This window comes from Glarea lozoyensis, assembly GCF_000409485.1.
Source record: "Glarea lozoyensis ATCC 20868 chromosome Unknown GLAREA1, whole genome shotgun sequence".
Taxonomy (NCBI): domain Eukaryota; kingdom Fungi; phylum Ascomycota; class Leotiomycetes; order Helotiales; family Helotiaceae; genus Glarea; species Glarea lozoyensis.
Genome location: NW_007360983.1, coordinates 408,880 through 429,765, shown reverse-complemented (window position 1 = coordinate 429,765; position 20,886 = coordinate 408,880). Strand labels below are relative to the sequence as shown.

Below are 20,886 nucleotides of genomic sequence, written 5' to 3'. Positions count from 1 at the left end.
TAACCATCTACCAGTCCAACTTGCCAGTGGCCTTGTCGCTCATAGCCTTGGCCATAGCCATTCTTTTCGCCTTGGCTTGAACAGTCTTAGGTGGGAGGAGATCGAAGCTGCGTGCGAAAGTAGCAGTCATGTGGGCAATAGCCTTGGTCATCTGGATCCAAGCACCAACGTTGACGTTGCTTGCATTGTCGCAAGCAGAGTGGTAGCAGACATCATAAGCAACACCAGCCTTTCCACCGAACATGGCAGCCTCCTCGACGGTCTTGATACCCTCAGCACCACAGGCGATACCACCGGTAGCGACACCAGCAGCCAAGAATGGTCCGTAATCGGAACGACCGTCAAACTCGATGGTGGTGAAGTTAAGACCAGCCTCCTGAGCGAAGTATCGCTCGAACTCGTGCTCGGCCTCAGCAGATCCTGGTGGTCCGGACTCACCATAGGCGCTTCCGTCTCCGTCATAAACCTGGTAAGCGTAGTTGGGCGATGCCATCATGTCGAAATCGAGCATGAGACGGATTTTGTCAAGCTCGGATTGAGAAGCTTGGGAGACGTAGTAGTCAGCACCGAGAAGTCCCTCCTCCTCAGCCGCCCACCAGGCAAATCGGACAGCGTTCTTGACGCTGAATTTGGTCAATTGGGTAGCAACCTCGAGAAGAGAGATGGTTCCAGATCCGTTGTCGTTGATACCAGGGCCAGCAGCGACAGAGTCGGAGTGACCAGACATGAAGATAACGTTATCGTGATCACCAGCAATGGTTTCAGCAATCACATTATAGGTGTCGGTATCTTCGGTGGTGGTGCTGAGGTGGGCGACAACAGTCTCACCGGCCTCAACTCTGGCTTGAAGAGCTTTTCCCTCAGCCATGGAAATACCACCGGCTGGGACGTAGGATCCCTCCTTGGTGGCAATCAATTGAAGACCGTAACCCTCGAGACTTCCCTCGACGTTGTTGTAGACGAGCATACCGACGGCACCGGCTGTAGAGGCGAGAGCATCCTTAATACCAGACTTGCAGTTTCCACGTCCGACAAGAACAATTGAGCCAGGAGTAACTTTAGCGAAATCGGCCTAGAGATTGTTAGCTTCTATAAATAATGAAAGGAGCATTTTACTTACGGTTGTGCATCCAAGGTTTGGCACGTAGACCAATGGACCGGTAACATCTCCAGCTGGTGCGAGACCAACAGCAAAGACCTCCATTGGGACGGCATTGTTTGTGAGGTTGGCGCTGACACCGAGAGACAACGTGAATTTCTGCTCGTAGATAGTGTAGTAGTCTGAGAAACCACCAATGATGGACTTGATCCAGTCAATTGTGGCTTGGTGGCCTGGAGTACCAATCAATCGGTTCCTGTTTGGGGTTGCGTAGGCGAGGCCCTCGAGGTGAGCAGCCTTCTTCAACAACTCCGAGCGAAGAAGCACACGGCGGAGCTTGTTCTATAGACACAAGACAATTAGCTTGTTTCTTTCATTCCATTCAAAATTGTTATGTTCTTACCGACTCAACCAGAGGAAGATCACGGGCGATCTTTGCTGAAGCATCTTGGGCAGTTGGGACAGCCGAGACGAGAGCAGCGGCCGTAGCAGCGAGACCAATTGACTGGAGGAACTTCATCTTGACAAGAATGCTTGGCCAGGACTAAAGAACTGGATGACAAGAAGACAAGACCTCTTGGACATGCAGGAGCTGCCACTCTTTATACTTTACCAGAGCTCCCAAGCTCTTGATGTGACTTAAGCACTACCCCTCCAGGCACGGCGCAGATAGGCAAAGCTTACCTGCATTGTTTGTAAAACGGGACGGAATTAAGCCAGGATGAGAAGGAGCCAAGCGGTGGCCACATTAGAAGAAGCAGTGGATCGACCTTCTGGAAGCTCAAACCCATTGTAGTGCAGCTTCTTGCTTGCGGTGCTTATACGAAATCTCCATGTTCCCCTCGCGGCTAAAACTCAACACAGAAGGAGCCAAGACAGATAGATACGTGAAAGAAGTGAACGGTGCAAGAGGCCAATAGGAAGTGCAGGTAAGCTTCATTAACGGCCTTGGCCGTAGCTTGGCTAATGCTTGGTATAGCAGGCTTCGTGATGAGAGTGGGTCAAAACAGTCCATTTTAGCCAATGATACCGCTTTAAAACGCTCGCTTCGGAATCAGGTACTGTTTATCTATGGGATTACCGAGGCCGTGGCAACAAGAACATTGCGAGCATCGAAAGTTTCCACGTTTGATATCGCGTCGACGATATGCATGCACATGGTCTGATGGAAGATCTCTTGGAAGTTGGAACCTTTTTGACAGTCGGCGCTTAGTGATCTAAACTTTCCTGATCTGGAAGTGATTGCGGATTGTACCTAGGGCCTAGGTGTATAGCATCTCCAATATACCGCGGTAATTTGACCGTTCGATTAAGCTGTGGATCTCAGTGAGCGATATGAATTTGTAACAAAACTGAGCTCTGGAGGGTATAATGTACCGCGATTCAAGATGATTAATGATTGATACGCAATTAAGCTCGCATCTGTCAAGCGCTGTTGTTTAAAGCTTAGATGCTTCCCAGTCGCGATTGTTGTTTGTAGATCATTTGGTGTAGAAATAAAGTTGACGAGAGGGTGTGATATTGGCCATGACAGGACATAAGCGATGTACTGAGCTCATCACCTGATGTAGGACAAACGATGAGCTTGACTTACTACTTGACACGAAGATGTTGGCTACATGAATGACCAAGTGAGACCCAATAACAAGACACCTTTGAGATGATGAGAAACCTTCTTAATATCAACATCATTGTGAAGATAGTAAAGAGGATATACCAAGATAAGCAAGCTTGTTCTTCTACCGGATTTAAAATTTCCAGAGTAACAGAAACTGGGTTGGTAGAACTGGGAGCCCCGTTAGAGAGCTCAGAGTGGCGGTTCACTCAAATAATCGGTAGAGATGTTGAAACTCGAAAGCGTTGGTACGAGTCAAAGTAGTTCAGGTGTTTGTGGGTGCTAGGTTTGGCAAAGCAAAAGGGTAAAGATGAGCAAGAGGTCGTCTGTAGCGGCTACTTGTCTAGCGTGGTGTACTGTGGAACACCTGATCAGATACTGGAACCATGAAGACACTAGATCGTCAAATTTTACCACAATTTGAATGCTACTGTTGCTCCTCAGATATATGCTGAAGCAGATTTCTTCAAAGCAGACTGCCGCTGAGGGTGAATGGAATGGAACGTGACAGTAGGAAAGTGTGGGAGAACTAGCACACAAGGCAACACGCATCTTCCTGGGGCGACACGAAGTATAAAACACGGAGGACTTATAAGACGATACTGTTTACAACAGCAAATTTGGGTTTCGACAACCACAGATTTTCAATCCGAAGAAAAACACACGTGGAATGATGAGGGTTGAAAAGCAGGACCGAATCTCCAAGTTTCAAAAAATTGCCCAACCAAGAAGCCGAGAACTCAGAGGATAGAGCAATCCTTCTAACATTCAAGCACTAGCGACGGTGTTGAGGAATTCTGTATGTTTTCGCGAGTCGCGACGCGACGTGAAATCTTTCAGACATTCTGCCGTCAAAAGCGGTGAACGTAACGATTCCTTCAACATCTCAGAGACTCGAGGTCTTTGAACACAGCAGGCTAGCTCATAAATACGATATCAAGAGATCGCTGATATGGGTCTTCTATCATGGTGGCTGTATCTGGGGAAAAATAAAAATTCATATCAGAGATTAGCAAATTCGAAAATATCATCAGCGAACTTGCTAAGAACATATTTCCTGCTAGCAAAACATGATCTCGAGAGCGGGTTTTAACTCGTACGATATATTTACGGTAGGTTCAGAGGTTTACGCTCAGTTTATCCGTGATTCCAAAACGCAGAGAAGTCTCTCGCGTTATGGGGGGGTTGGATCATATCCCACTCTTCGTTTCTTTCCAAAGACATTTGGCCGATCGCTTTCATGCTCCTTTCAGAAGTGGAGTGGGTATGAACAACCGCCATCTAATTAATGTCTTGTCCATATATGAGAATCAACGAAAATCCGGCTTTATTGCATATTGTTTCCTATATGGGAACTAATCATCTACTTGGATAAGATCTATATCGTTAAAATATGGCACCCAAATTCCCTCCACCATTTCCAGTCGCTAACAGTACTCTCTCATTTTGGCGAACAGAACTTCATGCCCTGGACAGTCATAGGTCAACGCCCGAACTACCATCTCACGTCGATATTTTGATTATTGGGGCTGGATTTTCGGGTGTGTCAACGGCCTACCACCTGCTGGACAACGATAACAAGCAACAACCATCGATCGCGATATTGGAAGCGCGAGAAGCATGCTCTGGTGCTACTGGACGAAATGGTAAGATGCATTGATCTCATTCACATAGCATTTATTGATAGAATATAGGTGGCCACATTAAGCCAGATTTATATTTCAATGTCAGCAAGTATGCAGCAAAGTATGGAACGGCAGCGGCAGCTGAAGTCGCCCTTTTTGAAGCATCTCAAGTGTATGCTATGAAGAAGCTGGTTGAGAAAGAGAAAATCGATTGTGATTTCATTCTTACACGGGCGATTGATGCCACGGTTGATGCCCAGATAGCAAAGGAATCTATAGCGGCATATACTAAGCTCTCAAAAGAAGGGGTTGTTGAGGTAATCAACGATGTGCAATATCACACACAGAAAGATGCTGAAGGAGTAAGTTCTTTTCTCAATCTGAGCAAATTTGAATGACATCTCTGATTACATTGCTAGGTATCCGGAGTCAAAGGAGCGCTTTGTGCGTTCAGCTTCACTGCTGCCTCAATATGGCCATACAAAATGGTTATGCACCTCCTTAATCTCGTCGTTTCCAAGGGCGTAAATCTGCAGACACACACTGCTGTAACTGAGATATCAGAAACCCGAGATTCAGATGGCTTTTATACCGTCAAAACGAAAGACCGTGGCAGCATGAAAGCGAAGAAAATAGTCTTCGCTACAAACGCCTACACAGCCGGAATCGCACCTCAGTTCACCAATAAAATCGTCCCCGTACGAGGGATATGTTCTCGCATAGTTGCTCCAAAGGAGACTACTCCCTTACTGACGACAAGTTCAAGTGTACGGTATGGGCATATGTTGTATGATTATCTTATTCCAAGAGCCGATGGAAGTATTGTTGTCGGAGGTGCGAAGCAGGATTTTTGGAACTCTCTGCCACATGAATGGTATGGAAATGTTGATGACAGCAAATTGATCGAGCCAGCGAAAAATTACTTCGACGGGTATATGCAGAGAACGTATAGAGGTTGGGAGAATAGCGGTGCGAAAGTTGATAAAGTGTGGACTGGAAGTAAGTGCCGCTATTCTAATTCCTGTTGTTCAATATATTAATTCTGAGATAGTTATGGGATACAGTTCGGACTATATGCCGTATGTTGGCCATATACCTGGAAAGCCGGGACAGCTCGTAGTAGCTGGATTTTCTGGTCATGGCATGCCACTTATCCTGCGAAGTACAAAGGGTATCGCAGATATGATTCTGAAAGATCTTCCATTTAAATTGACTGGAGTTCCAAGGTTGTTCAAAGTCACAAAAGAACGGATGGAGTCACAGAAGAATGAAATTCTATCACAAGAGAAGCTGGCTAGGTTGTGAATCGTTGGGTATTGAAAATTTATACGGTTAATTGGAGGATGATGGTCGTGCAAGGCATTATGCTAATAGTATTGACCTGCTTGGTCTGATTATATTCATCCCTGGTAGAGATGTAACAAGAATAAAGTTATGTCTTACTTGCATGTGTGGGATCCAGTAATTTGGTAGTGATAAAATAGTGAAGTTACAATCACCGTTGGAGAACCTTTGACTGAACGTAGTCTCGCAGGTGTCTGTTCAACAATGTTAGTCCAAATTTGAAACTTCGCACAACCCAGATAGTCATGAAAATATCACGAGAATCACAAACTTTTGTATAGCTACAGTAATGCGTATCTATAAAAGCCCCATATCTTCCAAAACCTTCCGTCTTCTCCACCTACAAGAAAACTTTACTAGAGCATAAAAAGCCACCATTTACCCTAAATTACAAGACCTTTTTCGCTTACGATGTATTTTCTTATCTACCTAACCACACTTTTCACCGTCGTTGCCGCAAACTCCATTCGCTTCATCAACAACGGCAACAGAACACGCAACCTCTGCTTCTACAATCTCGTCAAAGACGACACCTTATATATCCAATTCCTTGGTTTACCTCAAAGTTTGCATTCCCGGTCACATCTTCACTTATGTCCATACTAACCACAAACAGCTATAGAGAAGGGTAAAGAGCTCGAGTACCCTCTCCCAAACAACTTTCGCGGTCGCTTCTCCACCCTACTGCTTAATGAAGAATGCAACAGCGCACATGTCTTCGGACACGTCAGGTTTAATAATACGGCAGGGGGAATGACCCAGTATACTGTCACTAGCACGATCGAAGCTGGGGAAAATGGAAGTAAATTAGGGATTAGCCTATTATCTGCAAAGCCCAAGACGGGTAAACATGAAATAAAAGGTTGTCTGACGTTTCCGTGTGTGGGAGCTGATGAGGAGAAAGATGGGCTTCCGGCTGGGAAGATACCTTGGGGCAGGGCTGCTGAGAATGAGATGTGGTGTTTGATTGATGCACCCCCAAAACGTTGATTCAAAAACATTGTGTATTGGGGAGGGACGAGATTCAAAAATGTGATGGAGCTAGTTATTCACATAATATGTATAACCCTGACTGGTTAAGCTTGACAAATTAACGTGACTTAAATAGAACACAAATGGTTACGAAGACATGTGCCGACCGTTTTCATGGGCCTTTGTGAATAATTGTCTCGACTTTCTATGAATCCCGAGCCTAGTATGATACTACAAGTAGAACTGGACCAACCTCGAGTAAGCAGACGCCAAGTATCTTTCGCACTTTCAAAAATCACTACCTTTTCGCAGCACCCAAGTTTCTCACAGCAACCAGACTCTCGCCTTCATCATTCTCTCCAAACCGCCCAACCCCCCAGATTCCAATTCACCACGTCCTCCCTCCCAGCGGCACACCTTCGGCCTCAACCCTCATTCATATTCCCATCAGTACCTCTCCATCCTGTCTGCTTTAAATATCTAAATTCGAATTTTTTCATCAACCAATAGACTAGCTAGCTATAGGTTGTAGAGAACCGCTGCGTTCCCGGTATTCCCTGCCCGGGGGGAAGTATTTCTTCTTCACAAGCAAAGCTCAGCCAATGACTTTCTTGGTGCATCACGGGGCCCACGTGTTGTATTTCTTTTGTCATTTTTTGCTTATAAGTAGGGTCGGTGGTTCGGAAGAGGGTTCTTGTTGTTTTGCGATGTGTGGTGGGTGGGATTCACTTTTGGGGGTTGGGTTGATGGAAGCGAAGTTGATATTTTGACTTTCAAACGTTTTAGCAAAAAAAGGGAGATGAGGGTTTCGGCGGATCGGAACCGATGTTACAAAGGTCTGATATCATCATTTGATGAACCAATACTGTTAAAATTGTGCTTGAATCAAAATTGTGTTTATTGTTTTGTCCCGAAATTGGAAGATAAAATAGCTCGGAGAACAAAAGGTGTGGTATTGATCCTTCTACTATCCTGTGCTCCCGAATTCTAATTACACCTAGGTGGGCACTTTAAATTTGACAGATCATAGATGCCAAGTAGCTTTGAAGAATGTGCTATCTACTAAAAATGACAGACAAGATAGACGAAATTGTGCCACACTAATCGCGTAGATAACGCCTTTCCACTGCTCCCTCTTGTAACCACTGTGAGATAAACTTATGTTCAACCGATTCATTCTGTAGGCTACACTCATACAAATCTCTCCTTATGTCATATCGCTTTCTGGCCTCCTTGTATGCCTCCCATCTCATTCTTGTTGTGACAGTTTCATATGATATACTGGGCGCTGGCGTATCATATATCTTTTTCCAAATAGACTTCAGGTCGTCCTCATGCGGGCTATCTTCATTGAACTTTTCGCAATGTTCTTGTTCATAAGCAAGGCGCTGGAGTTCCATGTTCTCGAAAAACCTCGATTCTTCCAACTCGAAGATCCGCAGAGAGTCAGTGATATTGTATATGCCACCTGTCTGGACTAAGTCCCTGGGATTTTGGTGGTGCGCTGGATTCACGATTGTGAGCTTTTGTAGATTTTTGAAAGTCTGAAAGATTTCGTTGATAGTTTCATGATTGGGTATGCTGGGGAAATTAATGGCCAACCGATGTATCTTGTTTGCGTTCTCAGTGCCAATGCATTTAATAGGTCTTAGCTCCTCCAATTCTCTTCCGAGATAGTGTTCACTCCGAATCCGGTATAAAACTGGCCAATCCCAGTACGTATAAAATGACGATTCTATGTAAAGCGTATCTTGTGCGAAGTCGAAGAAGACCGGTTGCTCGCGATGGCGATGTGAAGGCTTGCCGTCAATGTACAACTTAGAGTAAATGGGTTTAACAATGACTCGTGACTCTCGGCAGGTGTTCAGGAGTGGCACTGTGCTTTTAGAGCTGAGGATATAGTCTGGGACAGGTATCCAGTTGCCCGAATAGCCATAGAGGAAATCCGGGTTGTCATACCTCAAGGCTGAAAAAGGGGGAGTGCCCATAGGAAAGTCACGGAGATCTTGATACGGTTCATTGAGTGATCCTCTAATATTCTGTAGCGTGAAGATGCCGTCCAATTGAACAAAAACAATCCTGGGGAGAATAGCAGCTCTCCATATCATGGCTCTCACTTCTGGCGGTAAGCGCTTGAATTGGGGGAAATCATCTAACTTTGGAGTAAGAAGCGACATGCCGACAGGTATGAATCTTTCAGTTCGAATAAGTGATTGTTCGTTTCGCAGCTGAAAGTGTTGCTGGCCTTGATAATTTGATATGTTGGTGGTGTAGGGAACGAAATTCGTTGGGGTTCCGCTCTTCTCGATATCGTGACACAGCACAAATCGATGCTAAGGATAACGAGTGAGGCGTCACTAGTTTAGCTGTTGTTCGTAGATTTAGGAAAAGATTGAAATTATTGAACTGGCATGGCAGATAAAATGTTTGAACAAAAGAATACGACCCTGAGGTTGTTAAGGTTGTTCAGTAGGCGGGGTGAGCTTTGGCTTGGTTGCCTAACCGACACCAACATCCATGAACGACAGCCTTGGAGGTCAATGATAAAGCAGTATTGAACTACTCACTCAGTCAATGATGGTTCCCAAATATAATCAAACCTAAGAAGGACTTGACGCCAAGCTTGTACCCTGGTACCGCGGTATTTTCTCCTATGTTAACAACTGGATAAGAGCGTATTTGTTTACGAGGGGTGGTAGCACTGAGCAGGCTATCCATAACAACATAGACTTACCAGGCTCCTGTATTGAGCACCGATGCGAATTTAAGAACATCACTGAAAGCTTTCCGTGATATTGTAAAATGGTTGAATGACTATTGCACAGTGGTTCTATGAACAAGGGTAATAAAGGAAAAGTTTCACGCTACAGGCCTTTACCACCTACTGTGCCTTGGATGAGACGATCTCTGCAAGATGAGTTAGCATACGTCAAGAAATGCCGAGGAAAGACTTACTCTCGACATCGGCCACACTCTGTTGCAAGATCTGTTGGAGGACCTTTGGATTCTCTAGCTCCTTCTGGATTTTGGAAATAATGCTTTCCGAGAGCTCCTTCTGTTGGCGGATCTTTACCTGTCCCTCATATCTAACCCATGAATCCAAAACTGCCTTGGCCTCTGCTGCGAGAGCAGTAGATTGCTCGAGTTCGTATGCCTTGGCCTCGAGTTGCGCAGTCTCCTACGGATGGTGAGCAATCAATCTATACAGTGCCTCACAAGCACGCACCTTTGAGACCTCGAAAAGGGTCTTTGTAATGTCTACAACGCTTCCCAATTGTTGCACACTCTCAATTCTGGTCTTGACTGCCTCAGTGTGATCGGCACGAGCAGCATTCAAGATACCCTTAATCTTGTTGATTTGTCCATCCGCCCACTCCTTGTACATTGGACCTCCATATTTGAAGACCGCAGTCCAAACGCTCAACAAGCAAAGCGCGACAATTGTTTCCTCGTTGACAACATAGTACTCGTTACTCAATGCGTAAATCGCGACACCGGCCGTTGACGAAAGGATCGCGGTCTTCGACACCAGGGAGTTACCTGGCAGCGAATCGATAATGGATTGTGCCTTCTTTTTTGGATCTTCAGCCGGGACGGTCGATGCTGATCGGTAGCTTGTGATGGATGTGAGGGCAGGAAGGGTGCGGAGTGGAAGAGATGGTCGAAGACGAGCGGCGCCTGAAGCTATCGTCAGTATCAAGAAAGCATCAATGGCTTCAAATAAGACATTAGTGCACGGGGGAACTCACCAACAGCGCTTCTTGCCAGACGTGATGCCATTGTGAGTTGAGGGGGGATATTGCTGAGCTCGTCGTCGTGCTTGAAGAGCAAACTGACCCGACCAAGCCCGACCAGTTCTTTTCATACACGTGACCATCTGTCTAGCCTCGTTCTTGGCAAGTAGAGTGGGGCACTAAAAATGCTATCGGGAAACTTTCGAGGTCCTGCCATGTCGAAATCAAATTATCGCAAATTGTGCTGATTCAAAATGCCAGCAGCTCTTGGTCCAGGGCCTAAATCCGTTAAAAGGAAGAGGGTATCTTCAGAAAAGAAACCAATCAAGCGAGCTCGATCGGAAAGCAGCGACGATGAGGTAGACACCCAGGCGCAAATACTGATACTGGAGAACGAGATCTTCGAATCGAAAAAGAATTACAACAACATCGCAAAACTAATTACGATTTTCACGGACGACAAGCAAGACCCTGACGACTCGGTGGTTGCGGCGATCTCACTATGTCGGGCTTTTACACGGCTACTCAGTGCTGGGGAACTGGCTCCTAAAGCTGGAGCCACGGAAAAGGATCTCGTTGTGATGAGATGGCTTAAAGATCGTTATTTGGAATACAAGGAGGCACTGCTTGATATATTAGGCGAGGAGGGAATAAGCGCAACTGTGTTGAAGCTCTGTATGCGATTACTGAAGACAGAAGGCGAGCATATTCGAAATAACCAGGAGTACCAATTTCCTACCTCATTTCTCAGTGGCATTGTGCAAACTTTGCTGGACCCCGAATGTGACGAGGAAGCGCGGAAAGAGTTTAGTGAACAATTCGTAGAAGAGTACGATGATGTTAGATTTTATACTTTGGAAGCCATCCAGTTAGTACCTCAAAACAAGGCTCATGTGTATCGCTGACCATGTGTAGAAACTTTCTTGGAGACCCTGCAACGCAGATATCCAGCGAACTTTTTGACAATGTCCTCGAGGTTCTCAATAGCATTGAATCCGTCCCCGAATCCAACGAAGAGCTCGAGGACTTTTATATCAAGGCTCCCAAGAAGAAAACACATTCTCTGTACTCGCTATCACAACACAAAAAACGGGCCCAAGGAGCATGGCTTGCTTTGTTGAACATGCCGATGGATAAAGAGCAGCGAAAGGCGGTTCTAGGGTTGGTGGCAGATACAATCGCACCGTGGTTCAATAAGCCAGAATTATTGATGGACTTCATGTCAGATTGTTATGATGCTGGGGGGTCGACTTCTTTGCTAGCTTTGTCCGGAGTATTTTACTTGATACAGGAGAAGAACCTCGACTATCCGTCGTTCTACCGCAAACTATACTCTTTACTGGACTCAGAAATTCTACATTCGAAGCACCGATCGAGATTCTTCAGATTACTTGACACCTTTTTATCGTCGACGCATCTTCCAGCCGTTCTTGTCGCAAGTTTTGTGAAAAGACTTGCAAGATTAACACTATACGCACCACCTTCTGGAATTGTTGCCGTTGTCCCTTGGATATACAACATACTGAAAAAGCATCCCACATGCACTTTCATGATACACCGCGAAACGCGGACTCGAGAAGGCAAGGAACTTCTAGAGAAAGAGGGTATGACTGATCCGTTTCTTGCGGACGAAGAGGACCCTATGGTGACAGAAGCGATTGAAAGTAGTTTATGGGAGATCGTAACATTACAATCTCATTATCACCCAAACGTAGCAACGCTGGCAAAGATCATCTCCGAGCAATTTACGAAACATGCGTACAATTTAGAAGATTTTCTGGATCATTCATACGGAAGCGTAAGATCTCTTCTTTGTACCATTACCAAACAATTGACTAACGCTGAATTAGATGCTCGAATCAGAACTGTCGAAGGAAGTTAAGAAGATACCAGTTGTAGAATATGAGATACCCAAAAGAATCTTCCTGGAGCAGGATGGGAATTCAGAAGTGGAAAATGGATTGTTGGTGAAATTGTGGGACTTTCAATAGGGAATAAATAAAGCCAACACCAGAGTCAAACTGATTGCTACTATCTATTATATTTTACTTATTTGGTGTGATAAAAGACATATCATTTGTGCTTCGCCAATACGTAAACATGACTGAAATTCTAATTGAGGAAATAAAAATACATGGACTCATACCGGTGGTGTGGTACGTACACTCCGCCGCCTCAGCCCCAACATCGATTTATTGCGATCCGCAACTGCAACCGCCCACCACCAGTTACTCGGCGTCTTGAAGTGAATACAACTAAATGCGGCTTCTCAGCTGGTACCGACTCTGCAAAGCAAACCTGCGAATCTGTTGATAAGTGTGCAAGGTCCGTTGCTTATTCCAAGTGCTGACCATTGTGAAATCTTGGACCACCCCCCCATCGCGTCATAACACCTGCACAGCTTCAACTGACCTTAATTTCTTCAGAATGCCTCTTCGCGATTTTCTCAAGAAGAAAGACAAGATCTCAAACAGCCATGCGCCATCAACGCCCGATAATGCCGCCGCGCCGGCAGCCCCAGAATTTACGTTCATGAGGAGCGACACCCATACTCAAGAGATCATCTCTCCACCCTCGTTTGACTCAGAAGAGGACTTGAAAGGGCCAGCTACCGATGGCCCCAACGAATCTAGAAGCTCCAAACTCTTTGGTCGAAACAGAAGTGCTTCCAATGTCTCCGCCAAATCTGCAGCTTCTGGCGACAGCAACAAATCGAAGAATGCCTCCACGTCCAAGCGAATATCCCAGCGTCTACATCTGAGGAAGAGCGACGTCGGCTCTGTGAGTGTACCAGATGATCTTCCAGAGATTGACGTGGGGGAGGAAGAAGGCGGGGGAGCAGAGTCACAATGGGAGAAACGGGCAACGATACTGGCAAAGCAGAATGAAACTTCAAGGAGCAGACCACCCACGCCAAATGGCGCGCCGCCAGACGTGGGATTCAGTAACATGTCATTGGAGCATGGGAAGGAGAAGGGGGTTGCGTTGACGAAGCAGGTGGATGACAATATACAGGAAGCCATCCGACTTCATGAAAATGGCGATCTGGAGAGGTCTACGAGAATGTTTGGGCGGTTAGCAGATCCGCATGGAGACAACAATGCCTTGAGTCAAGTGTTATACGGGCTTGCTTTACGGTCAGTCAATTGGGTTTCTTCTATGCAGTTATAACTTCCAATGTACCTTCCATTGGAGGCGATCTCGGGAACTTTCATCGATCGAAGCGGTTCTGACGGCTTCTTCATTAGGCACGGTTGGGGTTGTACACCAGATCCAGCTCAAGCAGTAAAGTACCTATCGGCGGCAGCGTCAAATGCAGCATCGATTGAAGAATTGGCGCTGCAAGCTGGTTTGAAGAAGGGAGGATCAGCTAAGGGAGAGCTCGTTCTCGCCATATTCGAGCTTGCGAATTGCTTTCGTCATGGATGGGGAGTACCCGTAGATAAGGTAGCAGCGAAACAGGTACGTTCTGCCAGGGACAATGAAAACGACTGGAGCGCGGAAAAGCCTGGACAAGTAAACTAATTCCTTCGGCTAGTATTATGAAACCGCTGCGAACTTGGGCGATACTGGTGAGTTCTCGACCTCACCCAACTGGTTGTTTTGAATCGCTAACCAAGCATTGGTAGATGCAATGAATGAAGTTGGCTGGTGTTATATCGAGGGGTTTGGCTGCAAGAAAGACAAGGTACGTTGATTGCACGTTTAGGAGCTCAACCGAAGCTTCCGAATAGCTTCATGGTACAACGACCATACAGCTACGAGCCTCGCATCACATTGTGGCTTGCGCGTGCGGCTTCCCCTTTCGATGACTGCATTTGGGCAGCAATGGGGCTTTCCACCCAAACCCCACGAGCAGCCTCCTACGCGACCTATTAGGAGGCCATGAGGCTGACGTTTCTCAATCCACAGTGGGCAGCAGCGAAGTATTACAGGTTAGCTGAGAACGCTGGGAGCAAGACTCTAGGGAACTCTTGGTAAGTCAGGCTCCAGATCACGTTTTTCCCAAATCACATTTTCTTCGTTTCTTGGTCGCGGTCTTCTCATGCAGGTCGTTCAAGTGGCCGTCCCGTGCAGGAGTTCCAGAATGACTCGACCAGCGACGACCGATTCGCTGTGCCCTCTTTTCCTCACTCAGGCTCGCTTCCATTTCCATAGGTGGATTAAAAAAGTCATCTGCTGATTTATTGGGTGTTTTCTTCGCGCCGTGCAGGATCTGGAAGGAAAAGTACAATGCCCCAAAGAAATGAACGATGATGCTCAGACTTCCGAAACAAGTCACTCTTCGCTTTTTCAGGTTTTGCTATCTTGTTCCCTTCGTTGGGCCTTTATTCCAGCCCGTCGAGGTCCTGTTCCCCTTTCGTAGCGAGCATTCGAGGTCGTTGATCGGTCTCTGGGTTATTCTAGATCACAAACACAAATGGACATGACGAATATTATTATCGAAACGTAAACCATTAGGCAACCTACCACGCACCCAATCATAAAAAACCACTTATCACATAAACGAGAATAGGGTCTTTCTTTGAGACAACCCTTTCATACCCTTCGGGTTTTTTCCTTCGCGTGATGCGCTTTTCTTGGGATGAACCTTTGGGGTGGCACAGGACTGCACCATAACGGTCAAATGGGCCCTCGGTTCCGTGTGAGAGAGTACGAGGTGAGGCGTTGGTCTTCGGACTGTTGGTGGTATCATTCGGGGCTTTTTTGCCTTTGCATTTGTTTATTTAAGAATCTTAAGTAAGACTGACTGCACCGCAGGTGGGGTTTGAGAACGTTGGGTTTGGTCTTGATTTGTGGGCTTGAGTGTTTGTCTTACGGGTTTTCTGTTGGTGTTTTGCGGCGCGAGGATGGGCTTGGTCTGGTGTTTGTTGGTTGTGATCTGACATTGTCGGAAATGGGGGTGGTCGCTTGCTTCGGGTGTTTGGGAATTCGATTGAGAGGCATTTGGCGGTTTTCAGCATCGTACTTTGAATTGTACCTCATTCAGCGTACTTCAATTCAATATCTTCAACACTCCCTCAAAAGCAAAGCGTACAAAGCATCATGCAAAGCACTGACTGCCGCCGCGCACTGCAAGCACGCATCCATCATCCACATATCACCCACAAATCCCCTCGCCCATCCTCAGCTGGCCTTCCCCAAAAATCCCCTCCGACCCACTCCAACACAGGTACATCGGACTTTCAAGCTGAGAAGTTGGCGTCTAAGACATATGCACATCCAATGTCGTTGGTACGGGGTATACCAGAATACTTCCAGTCTAGTAACCTGCGCACGTTAATAATCCCTCTTCCGCGCATCAAGAGGGTATTGAGTAATGGATCACAGAGTGAGGGGTAAAAACACCACCCTCGATAACGATAAGAACCCTCGAGAGGGTTACAACAGCGCTGGTGTGGTGACTCGGCAGATGGAAATTAGGGACTTGTCCTAGGCTGTGTAGGTAGGTAGGTACGAGAGAGTGGTCTGGAAACCTGCGACCTTTCGGGGTGGGTGGTGTGGGTCGTGGGTCACGAAATGGGAATAAGCTTAGGGTGTTGTTTGTTTGTTTGTGATTGTGATTTTGGGATGCATATTTGGACTTCAAGGTGGCATTGTTTTTGAGACAGAGGTCATGATTTGCAAGTATGGGAAGTTAGGTAGGTGGAATGTAGCTATGGTATTGTATGGTAATGATTAAATACATCAGAATAGTTTCCTTTCCTCCCCAAAATATGACCTGATAAGGTAGATACATGAAGTCTTCGCCAGTTCCGTAGATCCCCTGATCTGTACTTCAAGTTCTGTATCGTTTGAATTAAAGAAAAGAAGTTCGTTTGTGAGCTGTTTGCTCTTGTGGTTTGATATTCCCGTCTCTTCGTCATGACCTTTGATCATCATCATCATCTCCGCTTCAAGTTTTGGCATCGTGTCGTAGAATTTGCATTATGTGCTTTGTGCTTCGTGAGAAAATGTTCGTTCGTGAGACCGTGTAAGTAATAGTAAAGGTAGAAGGTTCGAAGTGTAAAAAAAACGTGGTGTTTGTGGTATCTTAATAGGCCGTGAATCTCGTAAAAACGTTCGTCGGGGTGATTTGATATTTCTTCGCCTCGTAACGCTCCTCCCCCTCGATGATATCCGTATTCCAATTTGTCCAAATCCAATCCAATTCAAAAGAAAGAAAACATGAGGCCATAAAAATTCAGAAAAACATTAAAAGAAAATCCGGAGGATACGGGGTGAGATTTCCCGTAGGAACAAACCCTCCCATATTGTTTCCCCCATAGTCCAATCCCAGTTTCCATCCAAAGAGATACTTGTTCAATTTACATGTAAGAACCCGATAACATGTTTGCCCCGTTCCGATACCCAGCCGACATGATATATGTGATCAATTATGATCTGTCTGTGCTCAAGGCCAATTGCGTTGCAATCGAATGTTGCTTGCTAAATGCTGACCAGCTCGCGCTGAATGTTCCCTATTTTTCCCTAGGAGCGATAATGCTTCCCTTCCCATCCCACCAATGCTATGACTATGCTAATAAGAATTAAAATCAAAAGAAAATCAAAATCAAAAGATAAAATCAACGCTCGCTCGCTTGCTATATGGCTAGGACAAAAGGAAACTAAAACACTAATGTGATGCGTGAGCAACAGCAGTCTCGGAAGGAAAGAATTTGCAAAAGCCGTTATTCATTAATGGTTGGACGGACATGGCGTCCTAGATGAAGTAGAGTGGTTATGCTGTGTAAGTGACAGCATGCTGTGTCGGTAATGAGGGCTTTCAACCGAGGGGAGTGTGACCATCCTGTTGCTCATGCGCATCGGACAGGGAGACCATCTTCGCGAAATTACGAACAACCTCACTTGGCACTTGATCCCACAGTAATGAGCGGGTATAGACTTCGGCGGCGGATTTCTTGCTATTAGCACGCATTGCTGCGAGCGTTTCGCCGAGATTTCGCCGTCCTTGTGAGGTTGATCGTTGTGGAGTGTTTTGCAGGAAGTCGTGATTCGTGAGGCCGTTGTACTGAGCTGCGGACATGGAGAAGATTTGCTCGTTGTTTTGCTCTTCGCTTGGCCGCGTGAGGGTGTCGCTGAGGTCCCCAAGAACTGACGGCGTAACGCCAATCATTTCCGAACCGCCCATCGCCGGCATTGGTGCTGCAGACCATGCATTGGCGGAGACGGAGGGAACAGCAGCCATGGCTTGAACACCAGAGGCTGCTTGTGAAACACCAGCATCGTTGAAGATATCTTCGAGGAGAGTGGCTGAAGCAGCACGAACATCGTCGGAAACTTGTGGAAGTGTAGGCGAGGAACCTTTGGAAGCGACAAACGCACCAACAAGGAGAAGCATCAAAAGGAGACCTTGAGCGGCAGGCTTTTCTGACTCGCTTACCAATGCGTTCTCCTTCTTTGCAGGTACAACAGAGTTCTCGATCTTGACATCTTCGTTGGTGAAGTCATTGAGGAAGGAGATGTTATCCCAAGCTCCGTCCATGGTCAGACTGTCAATATCGGCGTAGTCTGAAGGGAAGTTGTTGGAACTTGAAATGTTGGCGACAGGAGCGCTCTCCATACGCTGGACGTGCTCAGTGAGGACGGTGATCTTCTTGCGGAGTTCTCCAGTCTCGAGAGTGTGGTTGGCAACCATTTCCTCTTTCTCCATCTGGATGTTCTCAATATACTGCTGATACTGTTGCTCTTTACGAGCCCACTCATCCAAATTCAGCTTCGCTTCGGCAAGGTCTTCCTCTAGATCATTAATTACAGCAGTGTAATGCTTCTTCTCATCTTCTAACCGTTCGGTGTGTTGCTTTTTTCGTTGACGAGAGTCCAGACTGCAAACTGATTAGTATATAAATCTCGAGAACGTGACTGTATCAATACTTACGCTGCTTGGCGATTCCTCAGCAATCGCTTTTGTTGCTTCAACTCTTTAATCTCCTGCTCATCCGTCGATTGAGAAATCAAGTGATCGATGTTGGTGAGGTTTCGCTCGGCTGGAATATCGAACCGAGCATTCTTTTTCCTGATACCATCTCCCCTTCTCGTCATCTCCGGATGAGACCGTAAAGTTGGGCTATGAGGTCTCATGCGTTTTGGCATCGCTCGATGATCCATAGCATCAGCAACCGACCATTCCTTTTGCGGTGATGTTGGGATAGAACCATTGCTGGTGTTTCCGGATGAGAATAATGGCAACTGTTGGTTTCCATTGTTGGTGAATGGGGTCTGGATTTGTCGTTGTTGGAACACTGGTGGATTGACTTCGAACTCGGTAGGAAGACCGTCATGAACTTGCATGGGCGTCGACATCCCCGAGTTGTTACTCATCCATGGATGGCTTTGCTGCCCATACCCGGATTGCGAGTCGATGCGCATGAATGGATTGTTGTTGTGATGCTCAACAAATGGGTTGTTTGACGACATGGGCTGCTGCTGTTGCATATCTACATGTTGCCATTCATCTGACTTCGGTGAGAACAATGATGAGGACACTGCAAACGAGTCTCGTCGGCTACCGGCCATGGGAGGTGACATTTCCAGTCCGGAGTCTAGACCGCTGTGATCGAGGATGTTCTCGTCCAAAATGCTTCCCTCGTCCTCCTCAAAATAGTTCTGTGTAGCGTGTGTATCGACGGTCAGCGACGACGGCCGGTAGTAGTTGTGCATTGCGAAGGATGCTGCCATCGTGGGATTGTGATGGTGTTGGTGGGGAAGGAAGCGAGGTTCGGATGGGATGGCGGTGAAGCGATAGAATTGCAAGAATAATCGCCGAAGAATAAAGCGAATGCCAGCGGTATTTGAACAATGACTGGATGAAAGTCAATAAGGTCGTAAGAATCACTGGCGTCTGAGCGAGTGATTTCAATTTCGTATTCTGTGTAATGACAAAGGTCGTCGTCTTCCGGCAAAGAAGACAAACGTGGTGAGTTGTATATACCGTTGGTACAGTAAGTGTGAGATCAAGAGCCGATGAGAAACGGGCCCTCCAGGTTCTTATCCATCCCACGAGCGTCCTGCAGTTTTGGCGGTGGCAGCGGAACAGGTTCAGCACTGGGTTGGCACTGGCAGCTGTGGGAGTGGATAGGGTTTAGAGCTTCACAGGGGTAGCGAGGGCAGTGGGGGGGATGCTCCAATATGGACGAAAAGGGAACTTCTAGACTTTCGTCTGTTGTGTCCCACGCGAAACCCAAAAGCGAGTGGGATGATTGATTGATTGATCATCGATGCGATCGGAGCAGGAGGGCAGTAGCAAATCAGAAAATTCCGTGGAGGTCTAGGAAACCCCCGAGGAGGGTGATACAGCGACATGGGCAAGCTGGTCAGGCTTGAGTGACAGTCTCAGGCTTGGGAGAGCGACCTCGTGAGAGTTGATGAGAGCTTCTCACTCAGTTCCCTTCTCCGTGCTGCTCGCCGCGAGAGCGGCCATGCAGGCGAACAAGGCAAAGAAGGCCAGGGAAAACGGGAAGAGTACAAAAGCAAGGCGGCTGCGGGTGTGGTCGCGGATGCAAGCGAGAGGTACTCACGTCTTCAGATTCTTCGATATCCACGCTGTGGTCCGGATTGTGGTCACTCTGCCATGGTCGTCGGCCTCTACTGTAACAGCGACGACGAGAATGAAACTCCCGCGTACCCCTTTCGTGGCATCTCGCTTACCGCCCCATATTTAGCCGGCCGTCTAGAATGCCCTCTCACAACACCTCTCTCTTCCTCACCTCTCTTTCCTTCCCTCTGCCTCGCCGTACGTTGGGCAGCAACTGCTCTCCTGGGCCTTCTGGCCAGCCCCCAGCTTGCTAAAAGCGACTCCCGCCGATAGGATGTCCGCTGAAGAGTTGCATGACAAGCGTCCGGGGACAGCCTTGCTTCCGCTTTCTTGGCTCTTCCCCGCCATCTAATTGGAGTCATTAGGTTCCTTGTGCTCCATCCTCCCGCCAAAGCTGCCAGAAAGAGTCACGGTCGTCATGATCGATAGGTGGGCAAGACCAGCAGCTTGCAACTTCGCGAACACCAATCAATTTAGTTGAGGCAATCCAAGTTGGGACTGTTTGCCCTCGATTAGGATTCTGGGTTTCCTTGTCACGCGTCTTGTTGATATCCTGGAAGTAGAAAGGCTTCGTTGATAAATGATTGGCTTTTGACGTGGTTCAAACCCGTGCGTGATCAGAGGACCGATGCGATGGATGGGCAATAGGAATGACTTCATCCTTTCCCCGAGCCTGTCTCCCAAAGTATATGGTCGTTTGGGAGACGCACTGCGACGTGAAGCTTCTGCTGATAGGAGAGCAATGTAATGACTGGTGTGGTGAAGCTTTCGGGTCCTACCTAAACGATAGAGTTGTGCCCAACGGGTCTTTGAGACACCATGATTAGACACTGAATCGCTTCATGCGATTAACAGTCCAACTGCCGCTTTTCCCAGTTCGTCTTCGTCTCCCATTTGCTGGAGACGCCTGGTCGACGGGAGAATAACGAAAGGATGCCCCTGAAGAAGACTAGCGTACCCCT

The 20,886-nt window shown here is 46.9% G+C and overlaps 8 protein-coding genes across 8 annotated transcripts; 4 read left to right on the top strand and 4 right to left on the bottom strand.

The window, feature by feature from the left end:
• Positions 1–7: 7 nt before the first annotated feature.
• On the bottom strand, positions 8–1,619 carry GLAREA_08797 (Zn-dependent exopeptidase; the record flags this gene model as incomplete). The annotated part of the gene is made up of 3 exons (XM_008077758.1): positions 8–1,072; positions 1,121–1,441; positions 1,503–1,619. The coding sequence occupies 3 exons, from the start codon at positions 1,617–1,619 to the stop codon at positions 8–10; spliced, it is 1,503 nt and encodes a 500-aa protein (XP_008075949.1).
• Positions 1,620–4,107: 2,488 nt separating this feature from the next.
• GLAREA_08796 (FAD/NAD(P)-binding protein) lies at positions 4,108–5,644 on the top strand (the record flags this gene model as incomplete). The annotated part of the gene is made up of 4 exons (XM_008077757.1): positions 4,108–4,360; positions 4,409–4,701; positions 4,759–5,338; positions 5,391–5,644. The coding sequence occupies 4 exons, from the start codon at positions 4,108–4,110 to the stop codon at positions 5,642–5,644; spliced, it is 1,380 nt and encodes a 459-aa protein (XP_008075948.1).
• Positions 5,645–6,094: 450 nt separating this feature from the next.
• Positions 6,095–6,673, top strand: GLAREA_08795 (uncharacterized protein; the record flags this gene model as incomplete). The annotated part of the gene is made up of 2 exons (XM_008077756.1): positions 6,095–6,248; positions 6,300–6,673. The coding sequence occupies 2 exons, from the start codon at positions 6,095–6,097 to the stop codon at positions 6,671–6,673; spliced, it is 528 nt and encodes a 175-aa protein (XP_008075947.1).
• Positions 6,674–7,755: 1,082 nt separating this feature from the next.
• On the bottom strand, positions 7,756–8,832 carry GLAREA_08794 (uncharacterized protein; the record flags this gene model as incomplete). The annotated part of the gene is made up of 1 exon (XM_008077755.1): positions 7,756–8,832. One exon carries the CDS (start codon positions 8,830–8,832, stop codon positions 7,756–7,758), a length of 1,077 nt encoding a protein of 358 aa, XP_008075946.1.
• Positions 8,833–9,536: 704 nt separating this feature from the next.
• Positions 9,537–10,435, bottom strand: GLAREA_08793 (ATP synthase subunit 4, mitochondrial precursor; the record flags this gene model as incomplete). Its single annotated transcript, XM_008077754.1, has 4 exons — positions 9,537–9,562; positions 9,611–9,833; positions 9,882–10,333; positions 10,405–10,435. The coding sequence occupies 4 exons, from the start codon at positions 10,433–10,435 to the stop codon at positions 9,537–9,539; spliced, it is 732 nt and encodes a 243-aa protein (XP_008075945.1).
• A 208-nt stretch (positions 10,436–10,643) lies between these two features.
• GLAREA_08792 (uncharacterized protein) lies at positions 10,644–12,380 on the top strand (the record flags this gene model as incomplete). The annotated part of the gene is made up of 3 exons (XM_008077753.1): positions 10,644–11,257; positions 11,305–12,187; positions 12,240–12,380. 3 exons carry the CDS (start codon positions 10,644–10,646, stop codon positions 12,378–12,380), a joined length of 1,638 nt encoding a protein of 545 aa, XP_008075944.1.
• Positions 12,381–12,816: 436 nt separating this feature from the next.
• On the top strand, positions 12,817–14,370 carry GLAREA_08791 (HCP-like protein; the record flags this gene model as incomplete). Its single annotated transcript, XM_008077752.1, has 5 exons — positions 12,817–13,526; positions 13,638–13,851; positions 13,928–13,961; positions 14,019–14,077; positions 14,302–14,370. 5 exons carry the CDS (start codon positions 12,817–12,819, stop codon positions 14,368–14,370), a joined length of 1,086 nt encoding a protein of 361 aa, XP_008075943.1.
• Positions 14,371–17,155: 2,785 nt separating this feature from the next.
• Positions 17,156–19,068, bottom strand: GLAREA_08790 (uncharacterized protein; the record flags this gene model as incomplete). The annotated part of the gene is made up of 2 exons (XM_008077751.1): positions 17,156–18,215; positions 18,269–19,068. The coding sequence occupies 2 exons, from the start codon at positions 19,066–19,068 to the stop codon at positions 17,156–17,158; spliced, it is 1,860 nt and encodes a 619-aa protein (XP_008075942.1).
• Positions 19,069–20,886: the final 1,818 nt, after the last annotated feature.